The following is a 24,242-nucleotide window of genomic DNA, read 5'->3' on the forward strand; positions in this document are numbered from 1 at the left end:
TCTGCCTATCCAACTGAAGTAAATGGTAATTTCATTGTAGCTGGAGAAGCATCAAACTATTTGTTTATTTTTGTCCAAATAAATAGCATAGGAATTTAGTATATGTATTGGGAACTGGAACAAAAACTCCAAGTTCAATTACAAATTAGACAGCAAAATGCTAAGGGGTTTCATCAGATTCAAATAGTTGTAGATAAAAAAGGAAAGAGAATTTTACTACTGACTAAAGATTCTAAGGAATATTCATCGCCCCCATTCAGCAGAAAGTAGCCAGAGTGGTCTTCATCCCTTTCCCCACAAGACTGTGGAATATGGACACTGACAGTGGGGAACTGTGATAGGGAACAACCTTTGTATTCTATTATAAGTTAATCACAAAAGAGATGTTGCCTATAAGCTTAAATTATACATCATGGCCCATCTCTGGGAACCCTGCCTCCCAGATAATAAGCATGAAGCTAAAATACCTTTGTTTAGCTCACAGGAAACATCCTGACCAGGCCCACCTGTGAATGACTGCAGGGAGGAAGAAATTAACACATCCTCTCCAGAGACTGACTGGAACCAGGAAATGTTTGGCTTTAGTCCCTCTCCTTTTAGTATAAAAGAAGCCTGAATTCTAACTCAGGCAAGATGGTTCTTTGGGACACAAGTCCACTATTTTTTGGTTTGTTGGCTTTCCAAATAAAGTTACTATTCCTCACCCCAACAACTTGTCTCTCGATTTATTGCCCTATCGTGCTGTGAGCAATACGAGCTTGGACATGGTAACATTATCTTCTAGGCCTTACTTTATAACTTCTGAAAGTCAGCCATTATTTGTATTTTTATTCCCTTATGTAGAAAATGTTTTCTCTCTGGCTACTTTTAAGGTTATCTCTTTAAATGGGTTTCTCAGTAGTTTAAATATATGCCCGGGTGTGGTGTTCCTTCTGTTTATTCTGTTTGAGGTTTACTGAGCTTATTCTAAGGGGGAGAATTCTAAACCCTTTAGTCTTTCCAAGTAATTTCTTTACTTATGGTAAAAAAAAAAGAGAGCTCTGATTTATACATCAAATCTAAACAATAGTTGTCCCTTGCTTTTGCTGCAGGTATTTATGAAAGGGGAGAGAAGGAAATAGGTATTTCTTGTAGTGATCCACCTGCCTCCCAGTTCTTAGCCAGCTGGTTTCACAGATCAGAGTTGCTGAGTGTTGACAGGACCTTTAGGACCAGAAAGCAGCTCAGACTTCTGGGAAAAGAGCCTCAGGAGGCACTCTGCCAATGTCTCAACGTTACAGAGCCATGTCCCTGAACATGGGACCCGGAGGGAGGGACTCCATCTCGCACTCCACTGCCAGGCATGCAGCTTGGTGCATGAATTCTATTACGAACCTCAGCTCAGCAGTTTTTGGATCAAACAGGTTAAAGTACATTTTTCAAGACCACTATACCCAGAAGACATATTTCATCTTCTAGAAAAATCGGCCACCTCTTTTTTTTCTGAGGACCTCTGCAGAGACTGAATGAGAAGACAGCTTTGCAGGTGAGAACAAAGGATCATTGCTCTGAGACTCCTCATCTCCTTCTGTTTCCAGAATGAATCAAAATGCTACTGTTGGATGTGGATAAGAATTTCTGAGCTCATCTGTGTTGAGAATTATGCCAGATGAAACGGAAGCTATTCCCTTTGAGAAACCCGTATCAGGCATCTACTGTGTGTACGGCAGTATCCTAATTCTGTGAGAAGTTTTTTACTGGATAAAGACAGGCTTTTATTCTGAATTGATAAATGTGGAGCAATTTGGGAGCCTGCCATTGGTAGATGGGTGATAGAAAATGTAATAGCATCTGGGAAGGAATAGGCTGGTTCATGTCTCGGTATATAACAGAGATTGTTGACATACTATGCAAATATGATCTTATTTAATCCTCTAGTAACGTACTAAGTTACACAGTCAGACTTTTTTCCCCCTTGGATAAATGATGCCCAGGGAAATTAAGTGCCCTGCTTAAAGTGTCAAAGAGACAAGGTAGATTCTAGTAAAAGAATTATAATACAGATGATATTAAATATGAATTTAAAACCATAAAAAAGAATGTAATTTTAAAAATCTCAGCTGCAATGCCCCTATATTTGGTGTTTCCTTCTAATTTTTTATCTTTACCTGATTTATGTAAATATGATCAGAAAAATACTTTATAGCTAGTTAGAATTTTTGCACTGTCATTTTAATCCTTTTCATGTTCATCTTTAAGACTCTCTCATAGACAACATATATATCATAACTTTTATGTTAATGGGTTTTAGAGTAGTAGAATAATGATAGATCATAGTTTATGTAAATTATAGAGAGACACTGAGATTGTGTCCAATACTTCCCTGTTACTTAACATTGTATTGCTTTACAAACTTTTTCAGAGTATTTTTCTTCATTTGAATTGTTTTCTTTGAATAAATTCCCAGTACTGGAATGGCTTTGTCAAAGGTTTCAAAGTGTGCTCTATAGGACTTTGCCCACTATCAATGCTGGCAACCCACTAAAATGAATCTCCTCAGTTTTAGTCAACTGCATTTACTGAACACCATATTTGTGTTTTCAGTGTGTGTGCACACACGTGCAGAAAGTTCTCCCAAATGTACTTGTTGATACTTTAACATCCCCAGTAATCTGGCATCAAATTGAACTTTTCATATTTTCATGTAATCTTTTTGTGAAATGCTCCTCGCTAATGTCTGATTAGTCTTTAGAAATGATACATGTCTACTACTGTCTTGATACTTTCCAAGATATGGCACAGGTACTTCTATTCTGGTCTGAGGCTTTTTTCAAAGGAGCAACTAGTAGAAATTCCCATGCCCAGAACATAGTTGGCCTTCTGCAAGTACTTGTTGAATGAATGAAGGAGTCTTTTCCCCCTTGGTAAGCAGAGTGACTAAATCGATTATGTTGATACAAATACATAGTACATTCAATCACTAAACAGACATTGAGTCCTTACTGTGTGTAATAAACATTGAGAATAATAAAATAAATCATTTGAGGCCCTGCCCAGAGGACTGATAATCTAAAAGACAAAATGCAATTTACTGTAACAAGTTGTGTGATTGAAATATGTATATAATCTTAGGGGAGTGCAGAAAAGGGAGTGATTTGTATTGTTTGGATTGAGGAAATACAGGGAGTCAATAGGGGAAAACCTGAAATTTGAGTAAGACTTTGAAACAGGAGAAAAAGCTGGATTAAGAAGGTCTTCTGGAAGTAGAGCATAAATAAAATGAAGAAAGGCAGGAGTTGTTAAATCAGATACTGAGTTAAAGAAATATTCTGTGGTCTTGTGGGGAATAGAAGGACAACAGAGGAGACTAATAGACTTTACCTTGATAGTAAAAAAAAAAAAAATTCATTTACAGGACTTAAGTAAGTCTTACCAGTTCCAGTGACTGCCCACAGCAGCTACAGTCAAGATACAAACAACACTTTAATAATTAACTTAAAATGGGTTAAAGACGTAAATGTATTAAGACTTGAATTCGTAAAACTCCTAGAAGAAAACATGGGGGAAAAACTTGACCTTGGTCTTGGCAATGAGTTTTTGGATACGACAACAGAAGCACAAGCAACGAAAGCAAAAAATAAAGTGGGGCTATATCAAACTAAAAAGCTTATGGAGGGCTTCCCTGTTGGCGCAGTGGTTGAGAGTCTGCCTGCCGATGCAGGGGACACGGGTTCGTGCCCCAGTCCGGGAAGATCCCACATGCCACGGAGCGGCTGGGCCCGTGAGCCATGGCCTCTGAGCCTGCGCGTCCAGAGCCTGTGCTCGGCAACGGGAGGGGCCACAACAGGGAGAGGCCCGCATACCACAAAAAAAAAAAAAAAGCTTATGGAGAGAAAAAAACAATCAACAAAATGAACAACCTATGGAATGGGAGAAAATATTTGCAAACCAATAAGGGGTTAATATCCAAAATATGTAAAGAACTCATACAAGTCAAGAGCAAAATATATATATTGTATATATATTTAATCCTGTTTAAAAATGAGCGAAGAAGCCCTGGAAAGACATTTTTCCAAAGAAGACATACAAATGGCCAATAGGTACATGAAAAGATGCTCGAAACAAAATCACAATAAGAATATCTCACACCTGTTTAAATGGCTATTATCAAGCAGACAAGAGATAAGTGTCGAAGATGTGGAGAACAGGGAACCCTAATGCACTGTTGGTGGGATTATGAATTGGTGCAGCCACTATGGAAATAGTATGGAGGTTCCTATAAAAATTATAAATAGAACTACCATATGATCCAGTAACCCCACTTCTGGGTACGTATCTGAAGGAAATTAAATCACTATCTTGAGGAGACATCTGCACCCCCATGTTCATTGCAGGACTATTCACAATAGTCAAGACATGGAAACAATCTAAGTGTCCATAGATGGATGAATGGGTAAATAAGTTGTGGTATATCTACACATCGGAATATTATTCAGTCATGAGAAAGAAGAAAATTCTGCCATTTGTGACATGGATAACTTGAGAGCATTATGCTAAGTGAAAAAAGTCAGATAGAGTAAGACAAATACGCTATGATCTCAGTTACATGTGGAATCTGAAAAGAAACAAACTGATAGAAACAGAGAATAGTGGTTGCAAGCGACCAGGGGTTGGAGGAGATGCAAAGATGTTGGTCAAAGGGTACAAACTTCCATTTATGAGATAATTTCTGGAGATCTGGTGTGTAGCATGGTGACTATAATTAACAGTGCTGTATTATGTACTTGAAAGTTGCTAAGGAGTAGATCTTAAATGTTTTCACAACAATGCAAAAAGAAATATGTGATGTGATGGAGGTCATAACTAACTTTATTGTGGTGATCATTTTGCAATGTACATATGTATCAACTCATCACATTGTACACCTTAAACTTACACAACATTATATGTCAATCATTTCTCAATAAAGGTGGGGAAAAAAGAGAGATAACCACTCCCTTAGTGGTTCTGGTCAAGACTCTCCTCCCCTCAAATCATGAAGGGACCATTTTTCTCCCCAGATAACTGACAAAAAGTCCAGGTAAAAGGGAACACATATGCAAAATCAAAGCATTAATTTGTCCAAGATTCTCCAACATGTTAAAACAGCAGGATCAAAACATGAAAAGAAGTCTTTGGTAACTGGAGCATGACTGCCAATAGACACAAACTAATACTAGTTCCATTTCTCCAAGTACAGGTTCTACCTGCTCATCCCAAAGGACCAGTGTTCCCAAAGGGTTGAGCTGAAGAGGAGCAAGCCCTGAACACAGTGACCAGAGAGCTGGGAAGCCAAAGTAAGTAGAGAAGAAGGCAGCTGAGGTCAGTTTCCTAGCATTGATGAGCTAAATTCATGGATACCAAAAACAGACCGGGGATGACCTTTAAAAGAACAGTCAGGAACATAGGTAAATAAATGAGTTTAAACAACAACGACTTTCTCCTAATATCTACAGGGTTTTGCATATTCCAAGTTTAATGCCATTTTGAGTCTAACAAGAACTTTCTCCATAGTTCTTGTCAGAAAGAGTTAGCCAGTCATTCCCAGGAATATGGCAGCTGACATCTAACACCATCCTCTCTTCAATGGCCAGTTCTAGTGCAATCTCCTTTAAGAACGCTATAAGCTTCCACTGAGAAGTATTCTCTGTCTTTTGAGAATCTCGTAGGCCTTAGGCAGAACATTTGATTTGCCACAGTCTTCTGTCTACATTTTTAGTCAGCATGTTATGATCCAATTCTTCTGATAATCCTAATTTCCTACAGTGAGTCAAAATGCAGAAATGCTGCTTTATATTACATAGTAATATACACTATACACATCAGACTCTTAGGTTTAGGGATGGGCTAAGGCTCAAGAAGAGGTGAGGATTGGGGATAGGGTGATTGAATTCGTTTTCAATATCATTTGGTAATAAAAATGAGAAGAATAATTTATATTTTAAAGCATATCAAAATGGCTGCTTCAAAATGTCATGAATTCTATAGCATTGTGATTGCATATTTATGGGATAAGTCAGCTCTTTCTATGGGGCACGTGTTAGTTGTGTACATGTTTTATTTTCCTTATTAGATTATGAGTGCTTAAATGACAGGAAATCTAAGTTCACAGAGTTAGTTGATCAAAATTAAGTGTATCAGTCAGGGTCCAAGCCGAAAAGTAGATTTGTTACAGGGAATCGACCTTATGCAATTGTGTGGACTAGTTCAGCAGTTTCTGTAAGGCCGTTTCTTCCCACCTGGTGCTGAAGACTGAAGTACACAGGGAAGGTAGCTGGGAAAGGAACGTGAGAGGGAAAAAGAACAAGCTGAAACCCACAGTATAAGCTGAGGCTCACGGGGCCGGAGAAACTTTGTCAGTCCTGCTGACCCTGACCTTGGTAGAATGGGTGTCCCGCAGAAGCCAGGTTCCTTTGTTAAGGAGCTAAACACCCACACCTGGCCCAGGTGACAGACAAGCTGAAAGCAGACCTGGGGAGATTGAGGCACTTGCCAACCCAGCCCCTACCTTGGGTCGTGAGTTTAGCTGCAAAACGCCTGCTGCTTCGACTCTGCCCTCCAGGTCCTCCTTAGGAATCTCTCTGTGGCCCACCCTAACTGGAAATGTGCAGAGAAGGGAATTCTGAGAAATGTAGTTCAGCCTAGCTGAGGTGACACTCACCACAGTTGTTGAGATGACAGTGAGTTCTCAATAAATATTTACTGAGCGATTGTATAAGTGAATGACTGCATGGATGAATAAATCAATACTTAGGTTTCCAGGCTAGTCACAAAAGTCTATTTCAATGATAATGAAGCCATACTAAGATACCTTTGAATAAAAATCAAGGCCAGACTTTGGTAAGGAGAGCCTTTATTTGAAAGGATTATTTCAAGAGTGGGGAAAAGGAGTGCTGTAACAGAAAGAGGGTATTATTTCAACAGGAGAACTCTTAGACCATAACATCTGCAAACACCTGAAAATTCAGGCAGGAAATGGTTATTCTTTTATGGAAAGGAGTAAGCAAGGTTCATGGGGGATCATTCTGAATGCCAGTGGTGGCTCTGGCTGAGCGTAGGTCACAGTGCAGAGCCCTGTGTGGAGGAGAGAAGCTTGATTAATGTGCGCTCAAGCCGATAACTTTTGTTAAGACATCAGAACACTTTGTTCTGATGGTTCAGTGGGGATAAACGGTCAAGCTAACCATTTATGAAGGAAGAGTAAACAGGGCTACAAAGAACCCAGTTCTTCTGCCCATTTTTTAATTGGGTTGTTTGGGGGTGGGGTTGATGTTGAGTTGTATGAGCTGTTCATTTGTTGAAGATTGGGAATTTGAAGGCTTAGTAGCTGGCCTTGTCATAGGTAACAGGCGGACATGGTGAGTCTTACTAAGCCAAACGGAAGAAAGGACAGTTCTTTGCAGGAAGACATTTCAAAAACACAAAGGGGATGGAGCGGTTTCTTTAGCAATTGCTGTTTTCCAGGATAACAGGGCTTAGGTGTCTTTGTATGTCTTGCAGCACTTCTCATCCCTTGGTTTTCGATCCTCTCTTTAGATTAAGGTACCTGCCAAGATGTTCCACTTACAAGGCCCGCAACTGCTGCAGATGTTAGAGAAATCCTTGAGGAAGAGCCTCCCTGAGTCCTTAAAGGTGAGAGTGGAACATTCTTAGGGAAAAAAGGACTAGCAACAGCCTCAGAAAAAGGTGGGAAAGAGAACAAGCATTCACTGAGCACCTACTCTGTGCCAGACACTCACTCATCTTGCATCTCATTTAGTTCATCATCTCTCTGCACGGCAGGTACATCATGTCTGTAGAACCAAAGAGGAAACGGAGGCTCAGTTATATGACTTGACCAAGATCACAGCAATAGTGAGCGGCAATGCTATGATTTGAATCCACTATGTTCTTTGCTGTGTGATGACCCAAAAACTTTCCCTTGTGCCCTTTCAACTCTTATGTTATGTAACACTGGAAGTTTGTCCAGAACTGGCAAAGTTAATGTGTAATTTATTCTTCCCAAACAATCAAGTGCCTGATGAAAAGTTAACTATTATGATTCTTCTTTGTAATTAATAACTGGTCAATTTCTGTTTTGTCAAACCCCAAAGGATTATTATGTTTAACCTGGGGTGAGACAGAAATTGTGTTTAAGAAGTGATCTTATACCACAGAGAAGTGTTTTTTCTTGCAATAATATATGTTGCAAAGGGACTAGGCTATTGCTAAAGAGTGCCACTGCATTATGATAAAGGCATTAATTCATCAAGGAGACATAAGAAAGGCTGAAATGTATACACCCAACAACAAAGGCTCAAAGTACCTGAGACAAAAACTGATAGAACTGAAAGAAGAAATAGGGAAACACACAGGTATAAAGACTTCAACATTCCTCTCTCAGCAATTTGTAGAATAGGCAGAAAACCTATAAATATATGTGAACTTACTACATATGAAATACAATGAACCAGCCTGAAGTAACTGGCATTTATAGAATACTTTCCACAACCACAGCAGAGTACATATTATTTTCAAGTGCACATGGAACATTTACCAAAGTAGACCATGATTTTAAAAAGTTTAGAAGAATTGAAATCATACCAAGCATGTCCTTGAACAATATAGAATTAAACTCAAAATTAAAAAAACCTGAAAGGTGTCTGGGAAATACCTGAATTTCTAGAAATTATATACTTCTAAATAAATCATGCTTAAAAATCACAAGTAAAATTAGAAAATATTTTAGTTGAACGAAAATAAAAATACAACTTTTGAAAAGTTTTGGATGCAACTAAAGCAGTGATAACTGGGAAATAGTTAGCATTAAGCGCTTATAATAAAAAAGAATAATGGTCTCAAATCAATGCTTTAAGTTTCTACCTTAAAAACTAGAAAAAAAAGTAAATTAACCTCAAGGAAAACACAATTAAGAAAATTATGAAAGATAAGAGCTGAAATCAGTAAATTTGAGAAGAGAAAAACAATTAAGAAAATCAATAAATCTAGACTCTGGTTCAGTGAAAAAAATCAATAATGTTGGTAAAGTTCTAACCAAACTGACCAAGAAATAGAAGACACAAATTATAAATATCAGGAATGGAACAGGGAGCATTACTACAAACACAATAGACATTATAAAGATATTAGGATACACTGTTTTCAGTGCTGAGCTCATAAATTTCACAATGTATGTTCTGTGAAAAGCACAAATTACCAAAGGTCACTGAAGAAGAAAAATGCAAACTATATTGTCCTATATCTATTGGAGAAATTGATTTTGTAATTTAAAACATTCCAACAAAGAAAACTCCATGTCCAGATGGTGTCAGTGGCAATTTCTATTACACATGTAAGGAAAAAATAATACCCCTTCTACACAAACTCTTGCAGAATAGAGCAGAGGAGAAAACACTTCTCAAATCATTTTATGAGCCCAGAATTACCCTGATACCAAAATCAGAAGTGGGTATTACAAGAAAAGAAAACTACAGAACGATATCCCTTGTGAACAGAGATTACCCTCAACAAAATACTATCAAGTCAAATCCATCAATATATCGAAAGGATAATACATCATAACCAAGGGGAGTTTATCTTGGAAATGCAAGGCAGGTTCAACATTCAAAAATCAATCAATGTAATTCACCATATCAACAGACTGAAAAAGAAAAGCCATATGATCTTCTCTCAATAGATGCAGAAAAAAATATTTGACAAAATGTAATATTCCTCATAGAAATAAAACTCTCAGCAAACTAGGAATAGAAGGAATTTCTTCAACCTGATGAGAAGCATACTGGAAAAATCTGCATCTATCATCATACTAAATAGTGAAAGAGTGAATGTTCCTCCTAAGATCGGTAACAAGGCAAGGATATTCATTCTCACACTTCTATTCAACATGGTACTGGATATCCTAGCCGGTACAATAAGGCAGGAAAAAGAAATAAAATACATATGTATTGGAAAGAAATAAATTAGTGTTTATTCACAGATGGTATGATTGTGTAATGTAAAAAATCCTAAGGAACCTACCAAGAAGCAACCCTAAAAAGCTCCTAGATATATAACTAAGTTTAGCAAAGGCTTTAAGGTGAATATACGTAATACAAAAATTGTTTTTCTATGTGCTAGCAATGAACAATTGGAATTAAAAATTAAAAATCAATACCTTTATAAGCAACCTCCCCCCCCCAAAAAAAACCAAGAGACAACAACAACAAAAAACCTTAGGTATAAACAGTTAATTTACAAGGCTTGTCTCTAAAATAAATCTCATTTTCTTTTGTTGATGAATCACAGCTCTGGGCTTCTCAGGGCAGCATGAATATGATGTATAATTCAGTATAGTTAATTACACTGATCATGCTGATGGGAAACCTGGAAGGAATAGCATCATATTACACCTTTTTTTAACCTTTTTCTGGTGCTCTGACACCTTGTATAGGGATCATGTGTAGACTCGGCCATGAGTGCTGAGTGTAGCCCAGAGACACTGATCCTTCTGACTGAGGTAGGGTAGGGAACTGTCGAGAGGAACAAGGTCAGGACTCAGACTGCTCTGACCCCACAGATTCATTGTTTTCTGGGTAACACTGCAAAAAGTAAACATCTCTAAGTCTCAGTGCTCTTGCATGTAAAATGAGTAAAACTGGAAAGTAAATACTCTCGGTAGACATTCCTCAACCTTAAAGAGGGTTATGATTACCTTGCAGAGCTGTTGGGAGGATTAAATAAAATATGATAAAATTTATAGCCAACACTTATGGAACACTTACCAAATGTCAGGAACTACACAAAGTGCTCGACATGAACTCAAAAGTCTAACTCAAAAGTCCTTTGGGGCTTCCCTGGTGGCGCAGTGGTTGGGAGTCCGCCTGCCGATGCAGGGGACGCGGGTTCGTGCCCCGGTACAGGAAGATCTCACATGCCGCGGAGCGGCTGGGCCCGTGAGCCATGGCCGCTGAGCCTGCGCGTCTGGAGCCTGTGCTCCGCAACGGGAGAGGCCATGGCAGTGAGAGGCCCGTGTACAGCAAAAAAAAAAAAAATGACTATGTAGATTTGTGTTTACTGACATGGAAATATGCTCATAGTATAGTGTGTATGTGTACGTATGGGGGGGGGATAAATGTTAAATTAATATGTATTAGGTAATTTCATGTTTAAAAACAATGTGTAAATAAACGGAATAAAATGGAAAGAGAACACTAAATTCTGCAATGTGATAGTAGATGATTTTTAATTTATTCATTTTATTTATCTGGATTTAAAAAAATATTCATATAATATTCTCATTGTTTGACCCCCAAATCTAGAACCTAGTAGAACCTGAAGATTGAACTGAATGCTCTATTAGGTACTTACCCTCATTTCATAGAAACAAACTTTGAACTGATCAAACGCAAGGCACTTTGCCAACCCTTCCTAATAAGCTGACCCTCTCACTTTGTCCGGATACTGCAGGTTTATGGGACCGTCTTCCACATGAATCAGGGAAACCCATTCAAGCTAAAGGCCCTGGTGGACAGGTGGCCTGATTTTAATACAGTGGTTATCCGCCCTCAGGAGCAGGTAAGGTGCTAGATGTGGAATGAATTTGCATCTATGTTTGTATTCACTATGAACCTACCATGTACCTTGCAATGTGGTAGACCCTGGGGATACCAAAATGAATTGCAGTGATAGTGAACAAGTCCCTGTCCTCAAGAACTTCACAGCCTGGAGGGAAACATAGACAAGCAGATAAATTACAACATGCTTTGAAAATGTACAAAAACATACGAGATACAGAAGTAGCACTGACCAAGAGATGATTAAAACTGTAGATGTCAGGGGATGCAGGGAGAGGATCAGAGAGCCTTCAAAACAGACATTTCACCAAAACTGAATTTTGAAGAATAATAGGTTTTTGACAGGTTGACAAGAGCAGAGATTGCATTCTAAGCAGAGAAAATAACACCCAAAAATATGTGAAGTTAAACATGAATAATGTTAAGGAAATGAAGAACAAATTACAATGCTTGTATCTGGGAATATATTTTCAGTACCAGACTTTTAAAAATCACTCAAACTAAGTGGTTAATCTGTTTCAAATATAAATATGTTGCAAGCATATTGCAAATATAAAATAAAAATTCATCTCATAGTATTTTGATATAAATTATTTACAAGTAAAATTTAAATGTATAGTGACTTTAAAAAAGCAAATTAAACAGAATACAAAAATAAAGATAATTTAATTATTGAAATCTAAAAATGGAATAATATTCCCTTTTTTATGCAACTTTAAAACAGAGATTGTTGGTGGTATTAATGCTGAGGGCATTTCTGTGCAACAGCTTCCAGCTATTCTACCCTTGTTGGGTAGTTGTTCTCTCCTTCCTTTGCCTTCAAAATAAATCTCACCCTTTATTTGTTAATTTTGAGCAGATCTTATTGAGCAAATTTTGCATTTCAGTTTTGTTGGGAATATGAATTATTTTGTAAACAATAGTGCACTGTGGTTTACATTTTAAAGACATCACGTGTCTTCACTCTGTATAGCTTTATCACATGTGAGAATTCTAATACAAAGTTACCTGTGTCAATTTCAATATTGTTTTCATAATCCATTTGTTCTGAGACTCTTTGAAACAGAGTAACATTTACTCTTGCAATGGAAACTTGTCTTTGACAAAAATTCCTTCCTTCTCCTGAGGATTACAGAATTACTGAAGAATGCTTTGTAAACTGGTACGTGTTTGGCTGATTTGAAATTGTAATGTAACATATAAATACCTAGTTCATCAAGTTTTTCTTACTCATAAGTGGAGTAATTCATTAAATCCTTTACTTAGTCTTATGATGTAAATGATTCAGGAATGATGATAGTACATCAAGAAGAATATCAATATTTAGGTTTGTAAAACATCACTGTATAATGAAATACCAAGCACAAGTATTCCAATCACTGGGCATAGTCAATTTGATTTATTTATATTACCCAACCAAACAGGATATGGCAGATGACTTTGATCACTACACCAACAGCTACCAAATCTATTCTAAGGACCTCAAGAACTGTCAAGAATCCCTTAGCACATCAGACGTCATCAACTGGAAACAACATTTGCAGATCCAAAGTATGTAAGGGATCTGGGATATGTGCTGGCTGCTAGGACTGTTCATATCTGTATAGCCGTAGGGTCACTTTTTATCCTGAGTACATCCCCCTACAACCTTTATTTCCTTTTACCAAACTCCAGACACTCAGCTTGATGTTCATTCCCTGTATCAGCTGCCACCATCTCTTCAGTGGAGTTGAATTCAAACATTACAAACTCTAAGGTTCCTTTAAGAACGTGTGAGTGATGCAAGTTCTCGTTACTGGAGGATTCATGATATATTTTTCAGACATATTCAGGATCCCTTAGGGTGATTGGATGTGAGAGCAGAGCTCCCCCTCTGGCCTTCCATTCCTAGAATTAGAATGATAAGTCCTTGTGCCACAGAGCACTACCCCAGTCACAAGAACACCTGTCATTGTTGGAGTCAGACTCCCTTGGGTGATATCCTTGCTCTGCCTGTGACTTGCTTTGTGATCTTGTGCAAGTGATGTAACTTAACTATTATTCAGTTCCTTCATGTATAAAAAATGAAGATAATAAAAGTACCTAAAACATGAGGTTAACGTAAGGATTAAATGTGGTATCAGACCAATACCTGGGCATGTAGTATGTGAACATGCAAGGTTGCCTACTGTTTTCTAAATACCAATTCTCCTTGATTTCACAGTACTATAGTCAGGATTTCTAGTGTTATCTCTGTATTGCAGAAGAGAAAACATGCTTAGGTAGCTACATGGCCATGGTCACATGGTCACTTGCAACAGCAGAGGCAACATCGTCTGACTTTAAGTCCTGCATAGCTTCTGTTGGGAAGCTTCGTGAAGCATCTAAATGGACAATTGCTTCTCTCCTAACTTTATCCCTCTCTAGGTTCACAGTCCAGTCTGGATGAGGTGATACGGAATCTTGCAACCACTAAATTCGTTAAGGTCAAGCAAACCCAATGCATTCTCTATGTGATGTCTGAGACAGCGAGGAAACTTCTTCCTTCCCTGCCGGAGACAAAGAACTTACCTGCTGGATCTGGCAGACCCAAAGCCATGTGAGTTTGAAAAAAGACGCTCTGCACTATTCACATCTTTCGCTATTGAAGTAGCCTCCCAACTTCTCCCCTTATATTCCCTCTTGTCTCCCTACAATCCATTTCCAGGGTGATTGCTTTTAGTAGGGAATGTGGATTATGTCCATTCACCTGCCAAGAAGTCATTGAGGTTTCTCAGCATACTTTTTTTTTTTTTTTTTTTTTTGTGGTACGCGGGCTTCTCACTGCTGTGGCCTCTCCCGTTACAGAGCACAGGCTCCGGACGCGCAGGCTCAGCGGCCATGGCTCACGGGTCCAGCCACTCCGTGGCACGCGGGACCTTCCCGGACCGGGGCACGAACCCGTGTCCCCTGCATCGGCAGGTGGACTCTCAACCACTGCGCCACCAGGGAAGCCCTCAGCATACCTTTAATAAAACCAAACTCCTTTATGGACTTTCAAGGTCCCGTAAGACCTGGAACCCATCACCTTTTGGACTTCATTCTGTCCCTCTAGCTAACTCCCACCAGCAGCTCTGGCCATCTTTCTGCAGCTCAATCTCATACATTCACACATGCATTTGCACTTTGTCTGCCTACAATGTCCTTCCCTGTGATCTTCATATATTTGCCTCTTTCTGCCATTCATACTCTCAAATGTCATTTCCTCAGAGAGGTCTTCTCAGAGAACCCTGTCTAAAACCACCGCCTCCCATAAGTCTTCAACTGCAAAACCCAATTTTTATTCTTTATTGCATTTATCATTACGTGAAATCAGCCTGTTTGTGTATGTACTGACCTGTTTGTTCTTTGACCCTCCCCCCTACAACGTTTCAAACTCCACAAGTGCAGCGACCTTCTTTATGTTGTTCACTGATGGATCCTCAATACCAGACTGAACACATAGCAGGTGCTTGAAAAATACGCATTTAATGAGTTCACTTCACAGAGCAAAAGTTTTCCAGTAAAGAGAAGTTAAACAAATTATATATTTCCCCCCATTGATGTCCAGTCTAACACTGAATAGAACGGAACACTGATGGTGGAGATTTGAGCTGGAGATACCCAATCCTATGACCCTCTGTGTGTTAATGTACCTGGAAAAGCTTTATTCACATTGTATCACACATGACACCTGAAAAGCACCTGCACATCTATAATCTCATTTGATTCTCCTGTCCACCCCATGAAATAGACAAGGTAGGAGATATTATCCCTAGTTTCCTGACGGAAAATAGGCTCAGATAATGAAACAGCTTGTTCAGGTCACATGGATGGTTAAGGGCATAATGGGCTTAAATCTAGATCTCCTAGTTCCACATGGTGGGCTCTTTCTAGGACACCCCCCCGAAGCCTCTTTACAGCCTGCAGATGCCTTCAGATTCAGTGTTCTGTACTTCGGGGGCCGCCTGCATGCCACATCACTCCCCCTCTCTGGACTTCATTCAGTTCCCACAGTGGCCAAGGACCCTCTGATGCCAACATTCTAAGATTCCATGATTCTAAGCTCTGGCTTTATATACAGCTTGCTAGCATGTGCTTTGGGGCACTTGCCTATTTTCTGTTTACCTATTTTTCTTATCTGTAAAATGGGGGTAATATCAATTCCCTCATATTAAGGGGAGAGTCACTGCATTGCTGAAAGGACCGATACTTAATTTTTATGTACTTCTTATTGTTTATGGGCACAAGTCCTAGGTACTCACGATGTAATTGCTCTTATATCAGTATTTTTGGAAGGTACTTTTAATATCCCCGCTTTATAAAGAAGAAATGGAGGCAGAGAGACATTATGTTGCCTGCTCGAGATCACACAACTAGCCAGATTATGAATCCCGGCGGTCTGGTTGCAGAATCTGTACCTTTACCTGTGCTCTCATTTGCATTGTCTGAAGACAATTTGGGGGCAAAAAAATATAATACTCCACAGTATGTGTGACTTATGGACTGTTCTTTTTCCTTCTTCTCAATAGTGACCAAGAGATGTTTAAACTCTCATCCCTGGATCCTACCCACGCGGCCGTGGTGAATAAATTCTGGCATTTCGGTGGCAATGAGAGGAGCCAGCGGTTCATCGAGCGCTGTATCCGGACCTTCCCCACCTTCTGCCTGCTGGGGCCTGAGGGGACCCCTGTGTCCTGGTCCCTGATGGACCAGACAGGAGAGGTGCGGATGGGGGCCACCCTGCCTGAGTACCGGGGCCAGGGTCTCGTCTCCCATATGTTGTTTGTCCACAGCCATGCTCTGGACAAACTCGGCTTCCCCGTATATAACCATACAGACAGAGCCAACAAAATCGTACAGAAAATTAGTCACAGTCTGCAACATGTCCCCATGCCCTGTGATTGGAACCAGTGGAACTGTGCGCCTCTGTGAAGCAGCCACGAACCCAAGGCAGTGCTGGGTGGGCTGGTCACATGGCAAGAGATGCTGGGGCGGGTGGGGGGGGACAGAAAGAAAGAATAAAGTGTGATCAGCAGTAAAGCAGTGTGTGTTGTTTGGGCTCTGAGGAAGCAGCGTGAGTGGTCAACAGAACCACCAGAGTCCCTACTCCCAAATCACTCATGAATTTCCCTTTGGGTCCAGCAGACCTTCCTACTTCCTCCACATTCCAACCCTGGCAACCACCATTCTATTCTGTGTTTCTGTGAGTTCAACTTTTTGTTTTTGAAGATCCCACGTATAAGTGATATCATGCAGGATTTCTGTTTCTGTCTGGTTTATTTTACTGGTTCACAATTTTCTTCTAATACACATGGCTAGTAAGGAAACTATCCATAATCAATAAGGAATAAATGCAACCCACTGCTCTAGTGGTGCCATTATTCTTCTTTCCAGCACCATCATATCTATCTCTATTTAGAACGCGTACATGGAATGCAGAGTAAGACAACTTAAGTACTATAGCTTGTCATATCACAATAGCAGGACAATTTAACATCTTGTTTTCCAGAAACAACACACATGCAAAAAGAAAATTGTTATTTAACAATAACTGTTAAAATGTATGTGGTAGAGATACTTTAAATTTGAGGTAACTCAGGAAAAATCTATAAAATTGGATCGAATTTGTGGGATTTTATCACACATAACATTTGTACATTCTGTGAACTAGGTTAAATCTGTAAATATTGAATATGACTTTTTTTTCTAAATTGACAAGATAAAAAAATTGGCATGTTATCAACTTGTTTCAAGTTGCAGGATGAATATGAATTACTTGTATCAAGACAAGACTACTCTAGGTAGAAAGGGATACTTCAAATGTAATGTTCTTTTGTGTGTAAAGAGGAGTTTTACAATTAATATCAGCCATTATTCTCATACCAAGCTGTAGGACATTTTATACAATTTAATAAAGGACTTTACATACTGAAAACCCTCCAACTAACATTGTATGTTATGCACCAGTGTGCTGTGCATTTTCAGAAAATTAAAGCTTCGAAAATGTTCAGGAAGACGACTTTACTCTCAACTTTCTCTTGTAGTACAATCCACCCTTCGAAGAGTTCAGAAAGGAAACTGAAAAAATGTTGCATTGTCATCAAATATATTTTTAAGATAATGAATTTTTTGTCTTCCTCAAAAAGGAATTTGAGAATAGAATAGTGCATTACGTGCTAGTCTCTAGTGGTACGCATCTATATATTTATGTATATATATATTTTTCCTCCAAGACACAGGAATTTAAAAAAATTCTCACATCTCAATAAAGCCATGAAACAACAAAATTCTCTCATCTCTAATGAATTAGTGTGATCATAGGTATGATTATCAGAGAAGAAAGACACTGAGGATGTACCAGTGGTAGAAAAAAAATAAGGATTCTCCAAGCTGATACATCAAGGAAGAAGCACTTCCTTATTTCGGGAGATGACCTGAAATTCTGCTGGTCTAAAACAGCACTTCTGTATGACATCTGCAATCATCACCGCATCACTGGAATTTTCTGAATACTGACAACATAAAACAGCACAGATTCTAGTAATAAATTATATTAGCTGCTTATTTTTACCTGAAAAGGGCTTTATTTTACTTAAATTTTGAAGGGTATTTTCACTGGGATGTAGAATTTTATCACTGTTTTTCCTGAAGCACTTTTTGCGATGCTGTTCCAGTGCACTCGAACTTTGTAGTGACGAGAAGTCAACTGCAATTCTTATTATTCCCTGAAGGAAGTGTGTCTTTTATGTCTCTGCCTGCTTTGTCCCCCCACTTTTAAATTTTATGTATTTTATTGTGGTTGAAAAATATGAGATCTTAACTGTGTACAACACAGTATTTTTCTCTATGAGCACAGCAGACCTCTAGAACTTTTTCATCTTACAAAATGGGTACTTTATACTCATTGATAAGCAACTCATCTTTCCCTCTCCCCAGCTCCTGGTAGCTACCACTCCACTTTTTGCTTGTATGCGTATCATTACTTTAGATACCTCATATAAGTGGAATCATGCACTATTTGTCCTTCTGTAACTAGCTTATTTCACTTAGCATAAAGTCCTCAAGTTTCATTCATGTTGTCGTATATTGCAGCATTTCCGTCTTTTTTAAGGCTGAATAATATTCCATTCTATGTATGTACCACATTTTCTTTATCCATTGGTCTGTCCACGGACACTTAGGTTGCTTCCACATCTTGGCTACTGTAAATAATGTTTCAATGAACATGGGTGTGCACGTAGCTATTCAAGACCCTGAGTTCAACTCCTTTGTCTATATACCCACAAGTGGAATTGCCGGATCACATGGTAGTTCTAGTTTTAATTTTTGGAAGAACTGTTATACTGTTTTTCACAGCGTCTGCACCATTTTACATTGCTACCAACAGTGCACAAGTGGCTGAATTTCTCTACATCCTTGCGAACAATTTTTAGTTTTTGCTTTTGGGAAAAGCTGGAATTTGGGGGTTTTGCCTTTGCTCACTCTGCATTAAGCTGGGGGGGGAGGGGCTATTACCAATGAGCGTGCACTAGTTCAAACCATCACCTTTGCTCTCAGTGGTTCCCAACATGGGGCTCTTTCCTCTCAATACTCAGACTCAGGCAAGATGGAAAAATAAGTCCCTCAGGCTGCTCCTGAAAAGTCAGGCCATTGCATGTCCGGTCCAGTCCTCTCATCTTCCCTGGGACAAGCTGGGAGTTGGGGTCTTCCTCCCAGCGTGAAGTGCTGTGCTGCAGGGCTTGGGGGAGTACGGTAAGAAGGTCCACATATTTCGCTAGTGGCTTCAGTACTGCTGGTTTCGTGCCCACCTGGTGTGCAGGAGCCTCTCAAGTGGTCTCTGGATTTCTCACAAGGGGAGTTGAGCTGTGTCTTATTTTAAAATTGGTGTGCCTAGGCTTTGGAGAGTGTGGGGTTTCCTATTATGCCATGTTACTGACTCTGACTGCTTTTATGACTTTCCTTTTATCTTTGCCTTTCAGAAATTATTATATTTCTAGGCTTGTTTTACTCTGCGTTTATCATGCTTAGGGTTTATTGAGATCCTTGGTTGTGTAGGTAGATATTTTAAACCAAATTTGCAATTTGGGGGCCATTAAAAAATGTTTAGCTCCTCTCTTTTTTCTCCTTCTGGGACTGCAATTATACATCTGTTAGATAATTTAATACAATCTTGCATGTCACTGGGGATCTAGCCTTATTTTATTCAGAATTTTGAATATTAGAACCAGAATTAGCTAAATTATCAGACATTCATGGACTCCACGGGCCTCATGAGTATGACTGGACCTAGGGCCCTAAGGAAAGAATTATTGCCACTAAATTTTTTTTTTTTTTTTTTCGGTACGCGGGCCTCTCACTGTTGTGGCCTCTCCCATTGCGGAGCACAGGCTCCAGACGCGCAGGCTCAGCGGCCATGGCTCACGGGCCCAGCCGCTCCGCGGCATGTGGGATCTTCCCGGACCGGGGCACGAACCCACGTCCCCTGCATCGGCAGGTGGACTCTCAACCACTGCGCCACCAGGGAAGCCCCAACCACTAAACATTTTTATGCACATTAGCACATGCATATTGCATTGTATTAGATAATTTTTCATTTATTTCATATAACATTTCTACATGCTTACCATGTACCAGGAACTTAAGTTATTATTGTCTAAGCAATTATAACTATGCATATCTAAATTAAGAAAAGATATGATCTTATTTCTGCTTCTACCTAGGATTTAGAAAGCGGAGAAAGCTTTGTTCCCACACTAATGATGAGAAAAGGCTGGATAAACTACAAGATCATATATTTTCTGGAACTCATCAGGGATCAGTAGGCACAGGGAAACCCACTTGCCTGAATTCCCCTACTAGATAAGAGTACTATTATTTACTCCTTATTGTAGATACAGACACAGAGACATGGAAAGATCAACTAATCAGTCCAAGGTCACAGTAGGTAAGAGGTGCAGTCAGGATCTCAACCCTGTTAGTTCGGCCCCATCTTACTCATCTGAGCCCCTCTGCTGTGCTGCTTCTGTCGTCATTGGCAGTCCTAACCCAGCACCCAGAGAAACACTTCCACGAAAACTGACGCCAATGCTCCTGAAACTTTTCCCTTGTACCTGACCCCAAAGTGTGTGAGAAGATTTATGTCTGCTATCCTGTGTAACACAGCAAAGGTAATAACCACAGAGTCAATGAAGTGTCACCGGCAAATCCCATTAACAATTCCCGGGGAGTGTGTACATGTCCATCCTAAACTCCCAATCTATCCCTGCCCCCTCCCACCCTTCTGCTATATTTAAAATAGATAACCAACAAGGACCTACTGTATAGCACAGGGAACGCTGCTCAATATTCTGTAATAACCTATATGGGAAAGGAATTTGAAAAAGAGTAGATACGGGTATGTGTATAAGTGAAGATTCTTTGCTGCACACCTGAAACTAACACAGCATTGTTAACCAACTATGCTCCAATATAAAATAAAAATTAAAAAAAAAATCAAAACCAGTTCCCGGGGAATACAAACAGAATCTGGGTAATAAAATAAAGGCTAACCTTTCTCCTTTCTTTTGTGCTTCATCTGGTTTCATTTGCTCACAGGGTGCCTCGTGCAGAGGCCTCACACCCGGTGCTTCAGACCAGAGTTTGCACGGGCGCTTCAGCTCTGAGGGCCGTGAGCAGAAGCACTGCCCACAACGCCGAGATTCAAGATGGTGGCAGCGGCAGAGGGCCGTGTGCACAGACCCTGCACCCGACACTGCCATCTGGAGCCCTGAGCAATACGCCTGCCCCAGACCCTGGAGAACTCCGCACCCGCCCTGCCAAGGAGAGAACCCTATAAAGCAGCCCTGCCCACCACCTGTTAGGGAGAGTGTGTGTCCTAGAGCCAGAACTTGCACCTCTCCATTCCCTGATGGAAGAATAAAGCTTTCCTCTGCTTCTAAGCTGAACTAGTTCTCATTTTTTTGGTGGGAGCGACGCCAGGCAGGAGGACCCTTCTTGGGGACCCACTGGAGAGGGTTGGTAACAGAAGAGCAGAGAAAACCCTTGGTTACCCGGCATGACAACACTATTTTTTTCCAGCTGGGAAAACATTCCAGAGAGGTTAAGAGAGTAGTTTAAGGTTAAAGGGTAACAGAGACTCTTGAATCTTCTGACTGAGTGCGTGAGTGCAAGGGCTGAAAGAGACAGAGGACCAGGGGTCTAGGTTCAGGTGGGAGAGAGAAGGACCCTACTCTTGTGTTGTAGATAGTCTTTGTGGGATATGGACTCTACTGGGGCCAAGGGGTCCACTAGGCTGACCCCTCCCCCACCCCACCCACTTTCCCCTTCATTAACCATAAGTTTGTTTTCTATGTCTGTGGGTCTATTTTTGTTTTGTTTTGTAAATAAGTTCATTTGTATCTTTGTTTTTTCAGATTCTACGTATAAGCAATATCGTTTGATATCTGTCTTTCTCTGTCTGGCTTACTTCACTTAGTATGATAATCTCTAGATCCATCCATGTTGCTGTAAATGGCATTATTTCATTCTTTTTTATGAATATTATTTTATATATACATACATATATGTATATGTTTGTATATACATACCACATCTTCTTCATCCATTCATCTGTCGATGGACACTTAGGTTGCTTCCGTGTCTTGCCTATTGTAAATAGTGCTGCTATGAACATTGGGGTCCATGTATCTTTTCAAATTACAGTTTTCGTCTTTTCCAGATATATACCGAGGAGTGAGATTGTAGGATCATATGGTAACTCTATTTTTTTTTTTTTTTTTTTGCGGTACGCGGGCCTCTCACTGTTGTGGCCTCTCCTGTTGCGGAGCACAGGCTCCGGACGCGCAGGCTCAGCGGCCATGGCTCACGGGCCCAGCCGCTCCACGGCATGTGGGATCTTCCCGGACCGGGCCACGAACCCGTGTCCCCTGCACCAGCAGGCGGACTCTCAACCACTGCGCCACCAGGGAAGCCCTATTTTTGTTTTTTTTAAGGAACCTCCATACTGTTCTCCATAGTGGCTGTACCGATTTACATTCCCACCAACAGTGTAGGAGGGTTCCTTTTTCTGCACACCCTCTCCAATATTTATCATTTGTAGACTTTTTGATGATGGCCATTCTGAGACAGAACAGTTTCAATGGCCTTTAGCCTTGGAGAAAGAGTAATGAATAATTATAACAACTTCAACTCCAGGAGACAAGATGGAGAATTAATATTCTAGGAGGACAGAAGTGAACATGTGTAAACTTGTGCTGTGCTGGTCTATGGACTGAAGGAGCACACAAGGTTTTTCAACTTTCTGGACACTAGGCAACCCTGTCCCTGCTCCTCCGATTAGAGTGGCTCCTTCCCTCCACTAACCTGCTGAACAAGGGTAAGAGTGATGAGGTCGAGGACCCAGATAGTGTCAACCTTCCCTCCCTGGTCATTTCACAGAGTGGGCTCTCTTTTCTATGAACCCTCCTTTCTCTTCTGAGAATGGTAGAACAAGTGTTCATGTGGGGTACTGGGCACTTTGGAGTGAAAGGCTCTGGGTTTAAATTCTATCCAGTTCAGCCACAGTGAGCCTCAGTTTCCTTCTCTATAGAAGTGAGACTAAGGGCTTCCCTCGTGGCGCAGTGGTTGAGAGTCCGCCTGCCGATGCAGGGGACGCGGGTTCGTGTCCCGGTCCGGGAAGATCCCACATGTCGCGGAGCGGCTGGGCCCGTGAGCCGTGGCCGCTGAGCCTGCGCGTCCGGAGCCTGTGCTCCGCAACGGGAGAGGCCACAACAGTGAGAGGCCCGTGCACCGCAAAAAAAAAAAAAAGTGAGACTAAGAAGTGCCCGAGTTGAATCATTGTGGGGATGTTTAACTGGAGCCTCAGAATGGGCAGGGGAGAGGACACAGATTGTCCTAAAATAGCGAGGATCCTAGGAGCTTTAGTCACCCTGTGCAATTTTCTGTACGCATACGTGAAGGAAGAAAAGTCAGATTCTGCAAACCAGACCTGAACCATATCTTTCCTAATATCTTTCTCTTATTGCAGGTACTTGAGAATGGGAAGGGGAGGAGAAAGGTATTGCCTGTACAGCGTGACCCTTCCAGTATCTGGCTTGTTGGCTTCACATAGCTTGGTTATCAGGGTAATGACAGGGACTGCGGGACAAAGAGCAGCCCGGCGTTTCAGAAAGAGAAGCTCAGATGGCACACTGGCAGCCTCCCAACCTTGCAGAGCCAGCTCCCTCAACATGAGACCCAGAGAGCAAGGGAGAGATTTCACGAGAGCTAACACCCAACTTTTTGCCTAGTGCAAGGTCCACATGACAAGCCTCAGCTTGGCAATTTGTGAAGAAAACGTACCTAAAAGCACTCTGCAAGACCTGCTTAACAATGTCTACACCAGAGGGAAATTTCATGATCTAAAGGTCGCTCCCCTTCATTTGTTCCTGCAAAGCTCGGTGTGAAGACAGCTTTCCAGGTGAGAACTCATGCCAAAAAAAAAAAAAAAGGTAATCATTGCTTTATGACATCCTCTCCACTTACATGAGATAAATCAAAATGCTTGTATTTTGTTCTGCTTAGAATACGATGACAAATATACCTAAGGAAAAGGAATAACTTCAACATCAGAAACGTGTATCTGGCACCTATTCTGTAAAAGGCAACTCGTTAGGTACTACGAAAAATTCTTGC

The 24,242-nt window shown here is 40.4% G+C and overlaps 1 protein-coding gene across 1 annotated transcript; it reads left to right on the top strand.

Moving 5' to 3' along the window:
• The first annotated feature begins 7,560 nt into the window (after positions 1 to 7,560).
• On the top strand, positions 7,561 to 16,502 carry LOC111183923 (glycine N-phenylacetyltransferase). The gene is made up of 5 exons (XM_022591905.2): positions 7,561 to 7,650; positions 11,464 to 11,571; positions 12,995 to 13,121; positions 13,977 to 14,148; positions 16,100 to 16,502. Exons 1-5 carry the CDS (start codon positions 7,573 to 7,575, stop codon positions 16,500 to 16,502), a joined length of 888 nt encoding a protein of 295 aa, XP_022447613.1. The 5' UTR covers positions 7,561 to 7,572.
• The last annotated feature ends 7,740 nt before the right edge of the window (positions 16,503 to 24,242 follow it).

The sequence above is a fragment of the Delphinapterus leucas genome, chromosome 7 (genome assembly GCF_059928025.1).
Source record: "Delphinapterus leucas isolate spDelLeu-1000000601 "Yukka" chromosome 7, BTC_Dleu_Yukka2, whole genome shotgun sequence".
Lineage (NCBI taxonomy): Eukaryota > Metazoa > Chordata > Mammalia > Artiodactyla > Monodontidae > Delphinapterus > Delphinapterus leucas.

Coding starts and splice junctions, on each gene's coding strand:
- LOC111183923 (XM_022591905.2), top strand. CDS start 7,573: ATGTTCCACTTACAAGGCCCGCAACTGCTGCAGATGTTAGAGAAATCC. Junction 13,122..13,976: donor ACAACATTTGCAGATCCAAA/GTATGTAAGGGA, acceptor ATCCCTCTCTAG/GTTCACAGTCCAGTCTGGAT. Junction 14,149..16,099: donor TCTGGCAGACCCAAAGCCAT/GTGAGTTTGAAA, acceptor TCTTCTCAATAG/TGACCAAGAGATGTTTAAAC.